General features: G+C 38.3%; 1 protein-coding gene across 5 annotated transcripts; it reads right to left on the bottom strand.

Moving 5' to 3' along the window:
* Positions 1 to 970: 970 nt before the first annotated feature.
* LOC131234321 (U-box domain-containing protein 6-like) lies at positions 971 to 17,119 on the bottom strand. Of its 5 annotated transcripts, none has more exons than XM_058231110.1 (9): positions 16,495 to 17,118; positions 15,879 to 16,022; positions 15,626 to 15,773; positions 11,835 to 11,909; positions 9,592 to 9,777; positions 7,166 to 7,273; positions 3,639 to 4,879; positions 1,757 to 2,572; positions 971 to 1,507 (listed from the first exon to the last, which is right to left on the bottom strand). In XM_058231110.1, exons 4-9 carry the CDS (start codon positions 11,886 to 11,888, stop codon positions 1,504 to 1,506), a joined length of 2,409 nt encoding a protein of 802 aa, XP_058087093.1. In that variant the 5' UTR covers positions 11,889 to 11,909; positions 15,626 to 15,773; positions 15,879 to 16,022; positions 16,495 to 17,118; the 3' UTR covers positions 971 to 1,503. The 5 variants fall into 5 exon arrangements, with proteins under 5 accessions (XP_058087093.1, XP_058087095.1, XP_058087097.1 ...); XM_058231112.1 differs by having other exon boundaries at positions 15,879 to 15,951; XM_058231114.1 differs by lacking the exons at positions 15,626 to 15,773; positions 15,879 to 16,022 and having other exon boundaries at positions 16,495 to 17,119.
* Between the last annotated feature and the right edge of the window lie 2,282 nt (positions 17,120 to 19,401).

The following is a 19,401-nucleotide window of genomic DNA, read 5'->3' as shown; positions in this document are numbered from 1 at the left end:
TGGTCCGAGCCTGCTCTAGCCATCCACTCATCAGATGGGCCACACAGAGACAATATAAAAATAACCAACAACAGATATTCAACGCATACATGTGGTCAATCCGAGGCGCGGAAGCCTAGATTTCAGATAACGCATGTTCAGATCATAGTTCCAGAACTCGTTGACTCAAATCAAAACTCATCCTTGTCAACTCGACTCCGTAAGACTTCAAGCAAAGTCATTGGGAAACTTGGTACAGAGCCCGACTCTGCCTAGACACAGAGACTCATTGAATCGACTAGATGGCTCAGTCAACTCAACACAACTTGGCATGACTCAAACCAAGTCACTGTTGGGAGACCATAGAAGCAAATCCCAAATTCAAATCAAACAAGCGAAAGATAAATGCAACAAAGAATGCATAGGAACACATGAATTTTACATGGAAAACTCTTAGAAGCAAAAAAAAAAAAATTTATGGTACAAAGCAACAACAAAATCTACTATGAAACAATATTAGAAGAGATATATCTACTTACATATGCAACACCCTTGAGAAAACCCTAGTCTCCTTCAAAACCTTCCTAGAAACATCTAAATCCTCTTAATCATACCTTAATCCCGCATTACACCCATATTTATAACATAGCACCCGGAGTAAGAAATAATCCGCACAATCACGCAAAATCTTGCACGCCGTCGATCTAAGCATCAATCGATCAACATCGATTGACAGCCAAATGTTTGATCGCTCGAACATACTCCAAAGTGTCAAGAGAGTGTACAAGTGCTTTCCGAATTCTGTCGATCAACCAAACCTGTCCGTAACTGTCCAGGAACCAATTTGTATAATCCGGGATTCACTTGATTGCTCAAGACCCCTGTTCCATGTACAAATTGAAGACATCTGAACAACAATCACTCATTTCCTGAGGAGGGATCATTAAAAAGTAAACCAAGGAAACAACAGTAACAAGTGAGGCATCTATGCTGTTGTTGGTATGAGTTATGTTCTATTTACTTAACATTAATATCTAACTATTTTAAATATCACTTTGCATTCCAAAAATTTCAATTTACAATAAATACACATCGAGCTAGCTGAACAATCAAGTTTAATCAAGTTTTCGGGTTTTTGAACTATGGTTTAGGATGCCAGCTAGACATGGCTGAGGCCACTTTGCAAGTGCAGGGATTGACCTCTTACAATCTCCGTCAGTGTATCAGCATCAACTGTTGGTTATTTTGCCCTCCTACAGCAACAGATCCGACTCCAAGGTAGGGAGTCACCGTCCTCCTTTCCTCATTTTTTTGTGGTTACTTTAACCATGTTTGTCATCTTTTCATGGGTCCCAGCTCTGCTCTCCTATTGTTTGGCTGAGGATGTGGGATTGCTTAATTGTTTTCTTGGCCCAGGGTGTGGGTTTCTTTTCTCTTTGCTTGTCTTAGCTTTGTAACTCCCTTTTGATGCTATTGTTGTTTGTATTTAGGCTATGTGCCACCTCTGGTTGGTAGTAACATTTTTCACCTTCCAAAAAAAAAAAAGACAATCTGTCATCCACCATGAACAGCAGCAAGACTGACGATTCTTATTCAGCAGAGATCCAACCAAAAAATAACTGAAGAAAAGTATGAGTAACCAAAATAACTGGAAACACATGAAGAGCTAGAATGAAAGCTACTGTAGTAACCCGCCACTAGCATTTCCAACTTAACAGGTATTAAGTACTCGGATAAGTATATAAGTTGGGGGAGAAATTAGAGCATTGCACCATACCTGGCATTTTTTTCTCTTCTAAATGCTTTGGTCATATCACTGCCTGCCGAAACAGGGCCAAAGATATGTTTTAAGAATATGTGCAATTTTCTTCTGCAAGAACTGGAAGTCTTGAAATTTGGTTGTTTTTCTTTACCTAAGCTTCCAATATCATGTGATAATTCAGGAACGGATCCAATCTGCAAGAATGAACTGTCCAGATGATCATTATGTCTGAGATCTCTCAAAAGTAGTAGTAACTTCATGGCGCTTTCCTTCCCCCTGACATTCCCGTTGATGGATAAACTGACAAGAGGCGGGATAACAACTTCTTTCATGACCAATTGGCAATAGTCAGAACTGTAAGAACATAGTGAAAGTAGAACAGAAACTGCATGTTCCTGTTCTTCATAAGTTCCAGCATCAATCAGTTCAACAATGGAAGCAATACATCCATTAGTTTCGGCAATCGCAACTCTGGCTTCTTCTGTATCACATAGATTTTGCAAAATCCTTATGCAATTTCCAGCGAGTTGATCATCTCCCAAAAGCTGAATCAGTTTTGAGATGCATCCTGAGGATAAAATGTGAGATTGAATGTCGCTATAAGAAGACAAGTCACAGAAGATTTTAACAGCCTGGAGCAGGAATTCTTTGACTTGGGAGTCGAGAACTTTCGTGATAGAAGGAAGAATACCAGACGCCACGATTTCTGGTTTGCAGTACCCATGGCTTAATAACAATTGGATGATTGCCAAAGCTTCTTCAAACATTTCAGAATCAAGGAAAGATGCCAACAGGAGAAATCCATCTTCATTTAAGGGTGGCATCTCATTCCTACATGAAATCCCACCAAGAAGATTATTTGTGTGAACAGAAAAAGAAACCATCAGCTATGGGACAATGAACAGAGCACTAGGGAGACATGATCAGGTGCTCTCAGAGCACTATTTATCACCTAGTTGCATTGGTACACTTGGATAGTCCAAATGATTAATCGGGACTGGCCATTAGGTCAATCGTGCATTTCATGGGCTTCGATGAAAAATCCTCTAGCTGGTTGATTAGCTACATCTGGGTCTTCTTCTTTATAGCTCTCCACTTCCGAAGCCATGGAGGATATGGTTAGGATGAACTCATAAAACTGATGCTCTCTAACCATAACCATGCACAACATGCACCAATAAATAAATGTGTCAAATGTCAATTGGATATATATATTTATATAAATGATTTTGACCATCCTTTTCTGGGAATTTTTTTGGATGGTTAGAATCATCCCGTTAGAGTGAATTTTGCATCATAGGGCATGAAATGTGTGCTGGAACTACTGGACAGCTGGGATCAATCGCTTGGCTTGACCAAGTGCCACAGTGTAGTGTGTGTGAGTGATCCGGGGTTCAATCCCTGTTAGTGTTACCTTTAAAAAAAAGAAAAAAAAAAAAAGTGTCATAATGCAACAAACAGCACTATAACTTATAGTTCTCTAAGGGCACTGGATCATTTCTAATGATTAAGACTCTTTTAAGTTACTAGATATGGCAGGAAACAAGAGTATGGGAATCACAACATTCTAAAGTGGTTGCAGCATCATCAGCAGAAGGTTCTTGCTTACTCGCAGTGCAACTCCAAATGAGAGTAAGCATGTACTGGGCATGCAAAGAGCCCTGAGTTGCTAAATTTTTTGATTTAGATCTTCGGAAACATCAAAGAATTTTGGCAAAATAAAATACCAAACAGTTCCCCCTTAGGCTGCAGGAAATTGCAACCTGGGCTCTTTTAAATTTTGTCCACTACCTCAAAGGACAGCAGCTACTAGTTGAAGACTTCTATGTTTTCTTTTGATAAGCAGCTAGCAAATTAAGACTGATCAATCAAATCAATGAAAGAAGAAACTAATTACCTGCTGCTACTTAGAAATGCCAAAAGAATCTGAGCACCTACTTTCTGTGCTTTTATGTCTGACTGTTCACGTGCATTTATCAAAAACGCCATCAATGCTTCCACAAAACCATTACAGTTCATAGAATAACAGACTTCCTCATTGTCTTTCAAAAAGATCTTGACATCTTCCACTGCTTTGTGATGAGCTTCTGATGGGAGTGTTGCAAGTTTAGAAAGCAAGTTCGAGTACATTTCGTGACTAAAGTCCGCAAAAGACTGGCATCTGTCAGAACCATCATACCAGGAGAAGATTTGATGGTGGCCATCATTAAAGCTTTTGGTGCTCTTAGTATCCAATGACTCCAAAAGATTACTAGCATCAGAGGAGCTAATCGATGCATTTCCAATATCATTTTGATTTTCATAATCTGAACTTTTGCCATCTATTAGTGTATTTTCCGTGTTGTTAATAGAGCTGCCAAAACAATGGATGGATGTACTACAGGAACTGTTCCACAGAGCAAATGCTGCAGGAATCGGTTGTGAACACGGATCTGGAACGGAAAAATTGTGCTTTCTGCACCAGTTGGCAATGAGGTCCTTCACGCAAGAGTTCGGAGTCAAAGAAAGATGTGACAGCTTTTTCTGTGTCTTTGGGCATGTATCATGACCCTCGCTGAACCATTTCTCTATACACATCCTTTCATATGTTTCACCAGAAGCTATAACCACGGGATCAAACATCAATTCTGATGAAATAGGACACCTGAGTTCCTCAGGAGGTTCATCTGGATTACCCACATCAGTATGATCTTCGCTGCAACCAGAATCCACATGTAGTTTTAGCCCAATAGGCTCACACAGGTTTTCACAAGGACCACTATTGCATGAGGAATTGGTGCTTGAAATTAAAATTTTCCATCGAGCAGCAATATTTTCTGCAGGTTCACATCCAAGCAGTTCTCCATACTTGAACAAAAGATGGAGGAGGTTCTTCAGGATACTCCTCCTTTCCTGGTCCGTGTCACTGACTCTATCAAGTAGCTTCCTAATAGATCTTTTCTCAATCAAAAGGGCCTTAGGAGACGTAAGTTTTAACCTCAGAGCTGCAAATTGGAATGCCTCAAATTCTGAAATTTCTGTTGAATTAGTTGTAGATTTATCTTGCTCGAGCAATGCAATTAGCACCCTGCCAGCCTCTTCTTCAAAAGATTCCATCACAAACTTTGCATCTCGAAGATCATTGACAATATCAGATATCTGGAGACATTTTAAATATTAGCCATTACTGTAAAGAAATACAGCTCCAAATTAGCAAATATTGACTTATAACATAGCAAGCAAGCCCCCTTGCACTAGATATCTATACACCTTTATCCAGAGAATAAATGATGCACAACATATACCTAATAAGAGTCCAGTTAGTAGTGCAAGGACTCTCCTTGGTTGCACACTTTGGGACATGCCTTCAGTTAGGAGGTCCAATAATCAATAGAAGCCACGGTTTTTCCCCATTTAATGTCACATGGGAAATATATTTTAGAGTAGATACAGTGACAATCTTCCACAGAAATAATTTGAATATTTATATTAGTATATGCATTTATGAATTTATGCTATTCTCATGCATCTGTGTGTGCAACTGTACGTATGTATTGTGGGTATGGGTATATTAGGGGGGGAACCACATGTAATTTGAGTAGACATACTAAAAATATTATCAAAACAGCTCTTAATAGAAATATGAATGTATATATTGTTTTGCAATTTTCCAGAAACTGACGTATGCAAGAATTCTTCTTCTTTTTCTTTTTCTTTTTCTTTTTGTACTTTTGCTTTTCCCCCCTTTTTGGCAGGTTGCTGAGATCAATCCTACAACCTTAAGGGCATGTTTGGTCAGTGGGATTAAATGGTATTGAATTGTATTAGATGCGATTAACATTATTATTGCACAATGATTTCATGTCCAGAAATACCATGGTATTTTGGCCATCCAATCCCATGTTCGGGATAAAATTCTTGCTACGTGGAAAACAATGGATTAAGCAAAATCCTGTTTGGTGGACCATAGAATTGTAATCAATGAACCAAATTCATAACGGATGTCGGTCACTTGTACACATATATAACCAGAATGTCACGTCTAAAGGGTGTATATGGATGGATGGCATGGATAAACACATGCATCAATGTGGAGCCCACATGTGTAGTGGATTTTAAAATCCACGGAAATCCCACATGGGACCAAATGCAATTCCATGAGACCAAATGCAATTCCATCCCACCTAATCCCATGTGCCAAACGCCCCCTAAGGTTCTAAAGCAGATATAGATGGTTTTGCAGTAACTGTGTATAATCACATGTTGTTAATCAATTTTCCACATTATTTAAAAACTGAAAAATAACAAAAGGTATTTATTTATTTTTATCAACAAAACAATGCAATGTATGGGGCATGGTTGTTGAGGCAAGGGGGAAGCCACAGCGAGTAGTGCAAATAGATTCAAAGTTTCTATAAATTATTAATACTAATAGGATATGCAAATAAAAACAAAAATATGAGAAATGCTAAAATTTAAAAATAGGAAAAGGCAGAAGTCTACTTTATTGACAATTTAAAATCAATAAGCAGTCATTTGGATGTGTAGAACTCTCCACTTAAGTTCCATGGACCGTGTGCTAAGAAAGAGAGTTCCATGGATAGAGATGACTTTGCTTTTATGAAAGAACTCATTTTTTATATATTAGGCCCTTTTGTGGGAGTTCAAACTCATTTTGTCTATATTTCAGGCCCTTCAGTGGGAGTTCTAAGTGAAGAGTTCCATGGAACTCTCTGGAGAATCCAGAGGAACCCTCGTGAAATTCAAGTTTGTAATGGAGAGTTCCAGACATCCAAACAATGCCTAACAGAATCCTGCATTAAAAAGTGCATCAACCCTACCTGCTTTTTACAAACGTTGTGACTATATTGTCAGTATTAGATAGGTACTGCAATCAGCTATCATTCATAGATTGGCAGATTCACTGTGACTCATAAGTTCTGCATGTACGAAATAAGAAAAGCTAACATGTGTATCAAGATAGTAATTTCTTTTTCTTAGAGCTTCTCTAAAAAAAAAAAAAAATCATTATCTTTCAGAAAAAAAAAATGTGCAACAAGAGCCATTAGTACCAAGGTAACAACTAAAGGAACTTACGACCTAACAGTTTTTAAAGCCAAGGAGAACCTTGCTGAACAGATGTGAGAAAAAAAAAATAATTAGCGTATTTCAATTCTAATCAGGCCATGAATACTAGTCTGATGAGTAAAAGGTAGAAGTATGATTTTGTATATCTATCAAATCACAGAAATGATAAGCTAAGGTAAAAATGAAAAAACAAAAAGAAAAAAAAAAAGAGCGACAATAAAGGTCAGAGGATAAAGATACACTCCTATCAACCCCAACGCCATGGAAGAAATCAAAACTACTTATTTAATGATTAACATTATCAGCTTCCCTTCCCAAGACCAGAATCTATGTTCAGAGGGACAATTCATAACAAACCTCAGCAGCTAATGGTTGTGGAACCATATCTTCAATTTTGCTTAAACTTATATCCAGTTCCTTACTAGTCATTTCAAATCTTAACTGAATCGATTGCCCTCTGATTGCCTGCAAAATTAAGGAACACATAATGATAAGGAAAACTTGCCAAAATAAAATGTTCAGTTGAAAAAAACACAAAATATACAGATTGAAGGGGATTGAAGATCATAACTAAGAGCTTCACACACAGATGGCATAAGAAATTGGTCAAAAAGTCATATACGCTTAGTATTTGCAAAATAAAATAAAAGGGAAATGCAAACTTCCTCCACCTTCATAGGGATGTTAGCAATGCCCCCAAAAGTTTTAAATGACTTGAGAAACTAAATCATCGATCAAAACAGTCCATTTATTTCATAACACTACAGGCAGGCCATGATGCACAAAAATAAAATAAATAAATAAACACTGATGATATGAACCTAACACTTCGGTGTTGGTCATTTTCAAAGAACAATTCGTTTCTTACTGACGCATTCCCGTATATCAGAGGCAACAAAGTAAACAAACCCAGTTTTCTTTCGAAGGAAACAAAGGATAACAATTACACCCAGTTGCGACAAGTACCAGTCAGTTTGGTAGACTCATCGTTTGTTCAGTGTGTTTTTGGTCTGACATGACAATTCATGTCCTACAATGCATGGCCCTGGCACTTCCATCTTTACAGTGTAGGTTGTGTATGCTGGTAACTTACATGTGTTGGAGTGTTAAAGTCCCTTGATATACATTGATACACCATCCTCTAACAGCTCAAGCTTTTAGAGACAGTGGTTGTTTGACATGGTATCAGAGTGGAAGGTCTTGTGTTCAAATCCCGGAAGCAGCAAATATGCCTCCAGAATACATTAATGATTTGCTTCTGATGCAGTGATCAAGGACTGAGATCGTGTAAATAGTTGATTCCTCAGCCAGATTGGTTCCACATGAAAATTGGACCCATCAGTGGGCCATAGATGGTACTATTTGTTATTGTTTTATTTAGTTACTATTTGTGTTTTGATAAACATGAATTGACTAGAATTAATAGGCTTTGCTTAGTGGTTAAGTAAGCTTAAGGTTGAAGCAAGCCTTTCTATAAATAAGTTGTAATGGGCTCTCTTCATTGATAAACTGATTTACAGGCGTGTTTGGATACACAGAATCTGTGGAAATGGAAATTGTTTTCCACTGAAGAGACAGTTGGGCTGTTTGGATATGAGGATTCCATACAATAATCATTATGCTCATCCACAATAGGAATTCTCTAGCACAAAAAACAATTTGACCATTGTCTAAGGAATTTTGCAGATTCCACTTGCTATCAAAACAAAACAGGACCCCAATTTTGAATCCCAATTATCGACAGTAAGCAGGGAAATTATCATTCAATAATCATTACATTTTCCATAGAAAACCCATGGATTTCACGTATCTAAACACACTCTAGATTGGTTTTTTTAAGCTTGAGGTGTTCCTCACTTACTCTTCCAACATGCACCCTAGATTGTTTTTTTTTTTTTTTAAAGCTTGAGGTGTTCCTCACTTACTCTTCCAACATGCACGCTTAATGAGATGGTTGGTCTCACTTGAGTAACCTGTACCCATCATTTCTGTGGGCTTATCTAGCATGTTGCTTGAATCACTATCTAGGCTTTCAAGTCTGATATGGGTTTTCATCAAATCCATCATTGGGATGCTTGAGGGATTTCTGAAGCCTATTTATCCCTCATCAATTTTGGTCAACATTGCAATGACAAACATCATCACAATGATTAGGGCTGTCTATAGATCGGGTATGGGCTGGACCAGGGTCTGTCAAAGTCCAGCCCATAAAAGAAAAACTAGGGTCAGGCTTGGCCCAGGCCAAAATAGACAGACCCAAGACCGGGCCATGCTGATAATTAGAGGCTCGAGCCTGAGCTTGGTAGTTTCTAGGGCCCAGCTTGAAAACTTACACGAAAGTTGTAGTGCGTTCATACAACTGGGACTACAAGTTCATGATCCAAATCATTAATCTGATCGATGCCACTAGGGATTTATCAAAAATCTCCCAGATTGTATGAACACCACATCTCTGCCCAAAAGAAGGAAAAAAAAAAAACTTTCACTTGATTTTGTTATAATTATTTCAAATCTGTGCATTACAGTATTCAAGGTTCGCATGAGGTTTCAGGAAGTGGAATCGATGCTTTGGTATCTTCCACATTGGGACTGGTTTTTCAGAAACTACTCTAAATACTTTCTGATCAATAAAGTAGATACTTATTCTTCTTTTTTGTCTTTTTTCTTTTTTCCTTTTTTTTTTTTGTTTATGTGCAAAATCCATTAAGCTAATGGTAAGAGAAACTAACACAGTGATGATGCCAAACACGAAATATATCTATAATAGGAAGCAGATAACACACCAAGTAGAGCTTGCTAGACTCTGCACATGTCTGAAGAAGGAACTTGGCTTTCTCAACTGCATTGTATAAAGCGCACAATGCCTGTATTCCAGAATTGCATCCTGGGCGAGCTGATTCTATTGATGGAATTATCTGTGTGACCCTATCGACAACCTTTGTCAGCTCCTTGCACATTACACTATGTACCTGCCATCAAGAAATGTGCTCATATGAAATGTAATAAGGCCAAAAGAAAAAACCTCAGGGCTTTAGAATCAAATCTAGAAAGCCAGGATATTCTGCAGTGTTGTGGAAAAATCAAACAAACAAACAAACACGGTATAAAAAGAGAGAGAGAATAGTTTACGTTTAGTAAGCAAGTTTATGCTACAATTGGATATTAGACATGACTTGATTACGAATTTCCATATTCATTTTACCTTAACAAACCAACAACTCTTCACGACCAAAGATTCACTAAAACAGTTAACAGATTACCATCACAGAGAGCTGTCAAACCTTATAATCTTAACTCCGCATACACTGATTAGGTTTGAACATGGATAAAACTAAGGAAGAGAGAGAGAGAGAGAGAGAGAGAGAGAGAGAGAGAGAGAGAGAGAGAGAGAGTTGGGAGAAAGTTTTCTGATTGTTATTATTTTCATCCCTATGTATACACGTATATAAAAGATTACACATGAAAGGGCTATCCCCCAAAGATAGAAACAATGGCTGTATTGATTGGCAGTCCTTGATTGATTGGAGAATCCTTGATTGTAATATTGAAGATACACTTTAATAAACATAAAAACCATAGGAACCACAACGGAAACAATATTCCTCAGCCATGTCTCTTCATTTCATCATAGAAGGAAATAAACCATAATGAATTCCAAAGAAGCCATGTGAACTTTTAGTATGCATCTCTGCTTCTTATACAAAGGGAGAGAAGGAGAGAGTTCCCCATGCTTCTTTCTGTCCACATAATTTTTCATTATTCAGTTGTGAGTTCAATGGGGTCATAGAAGATGCCCAATGCATATCGCACTTCTATAGAAGAATCACATGCTTGCAATGCATGAAGAAATTTAGCCTGAGCAATTCATTTATTGATGGGATTCTTAATATGCTTGAGATGTAGAGCGGGCCATGGACACTTTCATGTCCAAGATGGACCAGAGAAGGCCCGATCGGAGGCAGAAGTGATCAGGACCGTCAGAACCCTAAAACCGGCATATCTCGCAAACCGGAATGAGTTATTCAACATACCATATATGATTTTGGGGTAGGAGAAGCTACTTTAGCCACCCAACCCCACTATGCCGGGTTGGCCATGCCGAATTTGCGAGATTCCATCAGATCGACGATTGAAAATCCTTTTTAATTTCGTTTTTACTATTTATAGTAAGTTTTAGTTCGATCATAACTCTTGATCCTTTGAGCTTTAGGAGTCATGCCCAACATGAAAAGGGCTTAGAAATTTTAGGAGAATAACATGGTTAGGCCAAATTGGACACTTACTATTTTTGGCCGAAAACCATGAAGTCTAGTAGAAATCATGACCATCTATAAATAGTAAGTTTACTATTTATAGTAAGTCATGAATTTTAGGGAATTTGAGTTGGAGTTTGATTCTGAAACTTCTTCCTAGGTTTGGTATCACTATTTAAAGGGTTGTAAATTCGTTTTTATCATCAATCAATCTATTTTCGAATTTATTATAATTTATTTCTATTTTCTATCTCTCCTCGTGGACTCAAAGAATCTTTGTGAGGAGTCCAGAGAAGCTCTGTGGATTCAGAGTAATTATCCCTTTGAGGAAGACGGTGATCGACCTCATCATGTCTGCGTCAACTTGTGATCCATTTATTGATGTAGAGCCAACATTTTATCCATTCAATTTTCATGTAGTATTTATACAGGTTTCAAACCTAACCAAACATTAGAAAGAAGAAAACTTCAGTAAGTATATTTATCTCATTTCCATGGACCAAGCATGTTGCTAAACCTGTAATTAATCAGGGTTCCTACTCATGGCTTAGTGGTAGACTCACAAGAGTTTCAACACTAAGATCATGGGTTCGAGTACCCATTGTGGTGTGTGTGGGTATGAGGGTGTGTGCGGAAAAAAAAAAGGTAATTAGTGCCTGCAGAAGTATTAGAGAGATGATGAAAAACCAATTCAAGGAAAGCAAACATTTAGTTCAATCCTCAAACTAAAAGAAAACGGGTACCGATATGATCTTATGTAATACTGATTTTACCTTTGCAACAAAAGAACATGGCAGCGCTTGCTCGACGTCAGTAATACTCCCCATTCAGCTAGAAGGTAATCTGATCTGCACATCGAAGTGAAACTATGATGAGTATCTATCTGTATACATAACAGAACAGAAAAGATCAATTGCATAGTAACTTATTAAATCAAAGTCAGTAGTTCAAGCAATTGAAAAGGCAAAATCATGCTGCTTCATATATAAGAAAATCATTTTCATTGAAAGCAAACTGCATTCAAATGGGAAATTTTTTTATTTTTTTTTTAAATGAGCCTCTGCTATCATTCAACGAAAAAGGACTGTACAAAAAAACAGGGGGGCTCCACAAAAGACTCAGGCCTCACCCCAAAATGATCCGCATTCGGGCGGCCACAAGATCCTATACTGGCCACCTATCCTATCCACATTGCACTTCTAAGCTTAAAAAAAAACTCCCCCTGAAAACTGACGGAGAAGCAACAAAGAAAAGGAGAAACAACTAGACTCCACAGTAAAACCGTATGTGCAGCAACATCTACAGCCAATACATTTTGACACACTTCCTGATCGCCCCTAAGCCCATCTTGTCAAGAACCAGGAGGCCTCTCACCTCCTGAGGGAGAGCCGCCAAGGAGGGGAGAAGGGCGGATTCTTGGGACCTGCAACCTAATTTGGCCATGCCATCCACCAGACCATTTCCTTCTCTATAGATATGCCGAAACTCCACATTACAGCATTCAAATGGGAAATTGCTGACAAAGGAACTACACCAAATGAAATGAGTAATAAATGGTGAAAGGCTTGAATGACAATAAAATGCTAGAGCAGGAACGTGGGATGTAGCCTAAAGAAGGTGCTAAAGTTGGTAGGATGATGCAGCCTTTAAAAAAAAAAAGGTCACTATGCATGGCTTCAATTTCCACCAAGTGCCTTGGATGTAGAAGTTGAGAGTTGTTTGTGTCTGAGCAATCATGCATCATGGCATGCCCTGAATTCTGTACTAACAGCACATCAGCTTCCGAACAAAAGGACAGATATGTTGGTCTTCTGACAAACAATGTAGCTTTCTCTCTCCTCGTGTTCTCCTGATTTTAATTCGCTCATTCCCCCACAACGGAGGAATGACATTCCACTAGCAAGACGAAGAACCAATAACGCAGAGACATTTCCACATATAAACAGGAAATTTGTAGAGAAATGGGGTCAGAAATCATAGGTAGGTAGCATCATAATTCTGTTCAAATCCCATAGCATCTAAACATTACCCCAGTGACACAGGCAGCATGCGTCTGACATGCTCAAAGAAGGAAATAGAATGAAAAGATAAAATACAGTACAAAAGAGCACACCTAATCAGCTAGAAAAGATACTAATAGCATTGAAGGACAAGAAACACGCAAATAAAGAGCAAATAGTCAAGTAAGGCCAGAGAAATACATAGATAACAGAAAACAGAACAGCCAATGTGTCATCCATGTCTCTACCTCTATTTGCATGTTCTACATGAAGAATATTCCATAAGAGTGTTAATATTCTTTCATCAACAGAACATTCAAATACCACAGACCCATTTTCAATTAGAAGAAAGAGGACTTGTCACCTACAACCAGTTGTGAGTAGAACCCTTTTTCTATACCTCAAGAAAATTTCATTTCCAAATTTGCCGTTGAAATATCATATATTTTTTCACCAAAAATGCTTGTAAAAAGGGTAGTGGGGGATCAGTTCTCTTCAAGAAATATGATGGCCCTAATTTCAGGAATACCTGAGTTGTGCAAGATTACAACTATTGTTAAAATGAAAACATGAGTGCAAGAAAATTAAAGCAATGAACAGCACAAAAGAATGTGCATGGTTCACCATGAGAGTGACTTTGCATGTGGTCCTAGATGATCTAGGAGATACTATGATGAAGGTCACAAAGTACAAGGATTTGTGAGACTCACACCCAAAACATGCAACCAAACTCTGAATTTCTTCCCAAACCTTTGGATTCTTGTAACTTCTTAAGTTGTGACTGAGTTTCAGATGTAAGTGACTTGAATGTTGTAAACAACATGTAGGTAAACATTTTTTTTTATGTTTGGGTAACTGTAAAGTGTTCACAGGTAAGAAACTGTATACTCATACCAAACAAAGCTTGGAGCTTGGAATCGCTCTAATAATTTCAAATCACATTAAAAACTTGGCATAAGTATGCCTTTGGGTTGAGCCCATATAAATAAATATTTTGGCCGATTCTTAAAATAAACCAATCATTAGGTGGGCCACAAAAGTGGGCCCATATATTCAAAATACCTGTAATGTGGAACAGTTACTGAATATAAGCAACAAGCAAATTAATAATAATAATAATAAGTCCAAAACAAACCATAAAGTACATCCATAATAGATTAATATTGAGATTAACCTATTTGCACAAACAAGTGGCAATGGCCCATCTAGTGTCAAGTACATCCAATCTGTCTATCATGTTCATCCCCTCATCTTCTTTTTGGCCCCCAAAAATTTAGGCCAATCTTAATATCAGTTGGGCCATACCACCAGAACATACAATGGATCAATCAGACCCGTGCATAAGAGATTAATAATATCCAATCGTCCTACTTAAGAAACAGGTTCAACTTAATCAATCAATCCGTAGATTTGTTTAGGGCCCTAAGAGGGCATCATATGACACAAAATGGAACGATTAGATCTCCAGTGCACATCATCATGACCCCTAAAACTCTGTGCCTGTGCATCAACCTTGCACGCTGCTTGAGTATCAAAAAAAAATAAAAAAAAAATGAGAAAAACATTGATACTTCAGCAGAGTGTGATGATGATACACAGGCACTGATAAATTAATCAGATATTGCACACGTGGCATACAATTAGCCAAATTAAACCGTCCAAATTATGATAACCACTAACCAGTGTAGATGTATCATGAAACGAAAATTAAGCTTATTGGATTATCTCACTATCATATTGGTGGACATTGACTCTTCAGGGAAAAAAATGGTGGACATCGGACAGTTAGAAGTGAATAAATCCAACGGTCCTATTTCCAGAAACAGGTACACACAAAACAAAGGTTAGGATTGTTTGATCTTGGCCACGTGAATTAGCAATAGTGGGCTGCACAATCTTGTCAGTTCTGTGTTAATAAATGCCACGTGTAATTTCTGATTGCCCGACCATCATATAGCCCTGTACCCATCATAGATGCCATATGGGTGAGACCTTATGATTCAAAGCTCCATGGGGTCCACCGTGATGTTTGCATGAAATCCACTCCATCCATCAATTTCGCCAGTCATATTAGCACAAATGACCAAAAGTGAGGCAGAACCAAGACCCAAGTGGGCCACACCATTCTAAATAATGGAGAGGTAAACGCCCACCATTGAAACCTTCCTGGGGCCATGGCTTTTTTTTTTTCTTTTTCTTTTTTTTCTTTTTTTCTAATTCAAACTCACCGTAAGGTGATTCTCACAAGGATGAAGGGAATACACAAATATCAACCTACTCCAAAACTTTTGTGGGCCCCAATAGGGTTTCAATAGTAGGCATTCAAGCGTGGCCCATTTGAGTTTTGGATTGGCCTTATTTTTGGGCTCACATCTAAAATTATATGGAAGAACTGATAGATGGAGTGGATGTCAGATGGACATCTCAGTGGGCCCCACACCACTTTGGGGTACACGGGCTCAATCCGTTAAGGGTTACACACAACTAATACTGCCTTTCTTCGTCTTCTTGGAAACCCTCTCTCGTACTCTTAAAAGAAAAAAAAAAAAAAAAAACAGATTTACCTGAAGCAGGAGCACACCGGAAGTGATAGAGATAATGGAGCTTGCCAAAAGGGAAAGAGATAGTGAAGCTCGCCGGCCGGAGAGAGAGAGAGGTGCTGCAATTCAACCTCTATATAGAACTTGGGCGAGAGATATGTGTCGCCTTATGCTACAAATTTACAAAAGAAAAAGAAAAAGACCGTTGAAGTGTAAGTAACTAACTTGTAAGTGAAAGCCAATCAAACCTGAAAAACCCCGATATTAAATGTTTCACCTGTTATTTTAAGTATTAAGTATTTGGGTGCTGCCCATCACGCCTCTCTTTCTCTACCAACCTCCCAAAGCAGCTGCTTCAACAACAATAACAACCAAGTCTCTCTCCTTTTCAAGTGAGCTATGAAAAAACAGAAACACCCTCCTACGCAATCAAAATGCAAAACAAGTGGAAAACCATATAAGAATATTGGACAAATTCCTGCTCTTTTCTTAAAAAGCAAGCTCTTATATGGATGGGAGGAAACAAAAGAGAGAACCACCAAAAGAAGAAAACGAATTCCCCCCCACCCACAACTAAGCTAGATTAAAAGATGAGTAGACTATAGGGTTGGTGTTTCTTGATTTTTTTTTATTTTTTAAAAATTAAATAACCAGACTACAAGACAAGTAGACAAGCATAAACTGATGAGAAGAAGAAGACACATGGACAGGTTATTATTTATGAGTTATTAATTACTTTAGGGTGCGTTTGGTGGCACCAGATATCATGAAATATTATAAAATCACTTGTAATCTGGTGCAACCAAACACAACCCAGAAACGATAACAATAGATTCCCTCTCACACGGCAATGGAACTTATTTTTCTTTTTCTTTTTTTAAACTCGTACTTACCAACCAAATTACGAACAACTGACTCCTTGTGCTCTTCTCCGCGCTGCAGCTTCCAACTTGTTTATCTTCTCACATAAATAATAGGAGAGACGGATGAGGAAAAAAAGAAGAAGAGGAAGAAGCTCATATCCATCTCTCTTTTTCTTTTCTTTTTTCTTTTTCTTTTTCTTCTTTTTTTTTTCTTTTTCAATTATTAATTATTAAATGACTTTAAAGGCTAGTCGTTGAGGTACGCGGATTGCGTCCGACCTCCGACCAAACAATTATCCGTCCGACCAGGGTCCTGTGGGGCCCACCATGGTGTATCTGTTTATCCACGTCGTTCATCCATTTTCTAAGATCATTTTAATACATAAAAACAAAAATGAGGCAGATCCAATGCTCAAGTGTAACACATCAAACAGTGAGCTTGGGTTGCATTAAATGCACGAAACATGAATGCAAAGGGCATTAAATGCGATAGTCATTTGTGTTGTGGCACATTTGAGCGTTGTATCTACCTTATCTAAGACTATTTTTTTCTTAAAATAATATGAGAAAATATACGAACGGTGTAGATAAACAGATAAATCACAGTGGGTCGCACAAGAGCCCCTGGTTGGACGGATTACTGACCGAGTAAGAGTCGGACGCAATCGGGTCTAGAAGAAGAAGCAGTCCTTCCGCTTTCCTTCTCGTGAAAGGGGGCCACCGCATCTTTCTTTGCAGTCTCTGCCGCTTTCGGACACGAGTCACTCCACTGACACGACGGGTCCACTCCTGTACGCTGATTAGCTACTGATAGGTTTGGGAACGAAACTCGCGACCGAAGTGACGTCGCCAAGTTTTGTGGGCCCACTATGACATATGTATTGTATCCACACCGTCCATCCATTTGGAGATATTATTTTAGAGCACGAGCTAAAGAAAGAGTAAGATCCAATGTTCGAGTGGACCCACACGGAAAATTGTGGGGATTGAATGCCTACCATTAAAAAATTTCCAAAGGGCCACACAAGTTTTAGATCAAGCTGATATTTAGTTTTTTTTTTTTTTTTTACCTTCGTTCATGTCTGTGTCAACTTATAAACAGGTTGGATCACAAATAAACATATTGGTGGATCCTAAGAAGGTTCTAACGGTAGGCGTCACTCTCCCCATGTTTTCTGTGGTGGGGTCCATTCTATCTTTGTATCTGGCTAATTCTTTGGATCATGTCCTAAAATTATCTCTCCAAATGGATGGACGGTGTGGATACAACACATATATGATGGTGGAGCCACGGTGGAGCCACGAAACTTAGTGACGTCACTTCAGAGGACTCTCGCTACTCAAATGGACAGTAGCTAATCCGTGTCCTCCACTCCTCCCCTTGAGAGAGGCAAACCAACCGCACTGCTCCTCGCACGCACCGTCACCCATGCCTGTCCTCATGTGCCTCTGATCATGCACGCTCCCCATCCGGATAAGGGTCCGTGGCTCTTTGTTCCTTACCCCAAGCGGATTAGGTGTTGACACCAACACCACCCACATGTGTTTTATCCATACCGTCTATCCGTTTTATCAGCTCATTTTAGGGCTTGAGCTAAAAAATAAAGCAGTCAAAGGCTCAAGTGGACCGCACCATAAGAAATAGTGGTGATTGAACGCCCACCGTTAAAAACTTCTCAGGGGCCACATTTTCATCCTTACTTGAGCTTTGGATATACTTCATTTTGGTTAATGCCCTAAAATGAGGGGGTTAAAACGAATGGAAGGCGTGGATATAAACCACACACATCACGAGGGGGTAAAATGGATCGATGAAGGCCCCCCGCGTCTTCATCAAACGTTTTAAGAGTCATAAATCAAGAAAGTATGTCAGTTGGCAGTGTCACTCATAGGAGGCTGATTAACACGTGTCAAGACGAGAATTTTCAATGGATTCTGTTTACACCTTCGTGCGTGACCTATTCCTCGTTCAAGGAGAAAATACCGGTGCCCAGATATATCAGCAACCTTATCTCTCCAAAGTCATAACACATTATATGAATATCCTATGATTTGTATCTCATGGATCCAACTATAAATATAGAAATTAAATTACAATAAATATTTGAATAAATATAAATTTAAATATTCTTTACATTTGAACGTGCGGTCAACATACCTTCTCAAGCACGACAGTTGGATGACAATGTGCGGTCAACATACCCTCTCAAGCACGACAGTTGGATGACAATGTGAAATTTCTCATGCAAAAGACCCAACCAAGCTGTATTTAATAGTTTAATGAAAACATAGTGCTTAATTAATCGTCCCAACAAATCCAATTTGGATATCTTCTTTAGTGACTTTTACACCGACATAGTAATAATCGACTTCCGCATGCTTAGTGTGAACTTGATAAATCGGATTTAAGGCGAATGAAATAGCATTGATATTGTCACATTATAAAGCAAGAGATTCTTAAATATATATATATGAAGACCATTGAAAACCATGCGAATCTAGAAAGATTCGGTTGTGGTGAGTGTCAGGAACGGTATTGTAATTCAGTTCTCAAGCGAGAAATAGTACATTGTTTCTTAGTGCCACAAAAAATCATATTCTGATAAAGAAAAATAGCAAATCCTGACGTAGAACTTGACATATATAAGACTACCAACTATACTTGAATAAGGCACATGAGACAAATATTGATTTTCTTCATCCAATGAAGGACGTAGTTATAAAGAAATCCAAAAGTGAGCAATGTAGAAAATGTTAACTGGTTTTGTCTTTTTTAATCTAAACTTGATTAGAACTTTCTCAAGATGCTCTTTCTAAGACAACCATAGCCTACTCCTCTTTATGTTCTTGGGTATATCAATACCAAGAATCATCTTTACAGTCCCCAGATCTTTCATTTCAAATATCATGAATAATTAAGCCTTCAACATGTTGATT

The sequence above is a fragment of the Magnolia sinica genome, chromosome 19 (genome assembly GCF_029962835.1).
Source record: "Magnolia sinica isolate HGM2019 chromosome 19, MsV1, whole genome shotgun sequence".
Lineage (NCBI taxonomy): Eukaryota > Viridiplantae > Streptophyta > Magnoliopsida > Magnoliales > Magnoliaceae > Magnolia > Magnolia sinica.
This window is presented reverse-complemented; position numbering and strand designations above follow the sequence as displayed.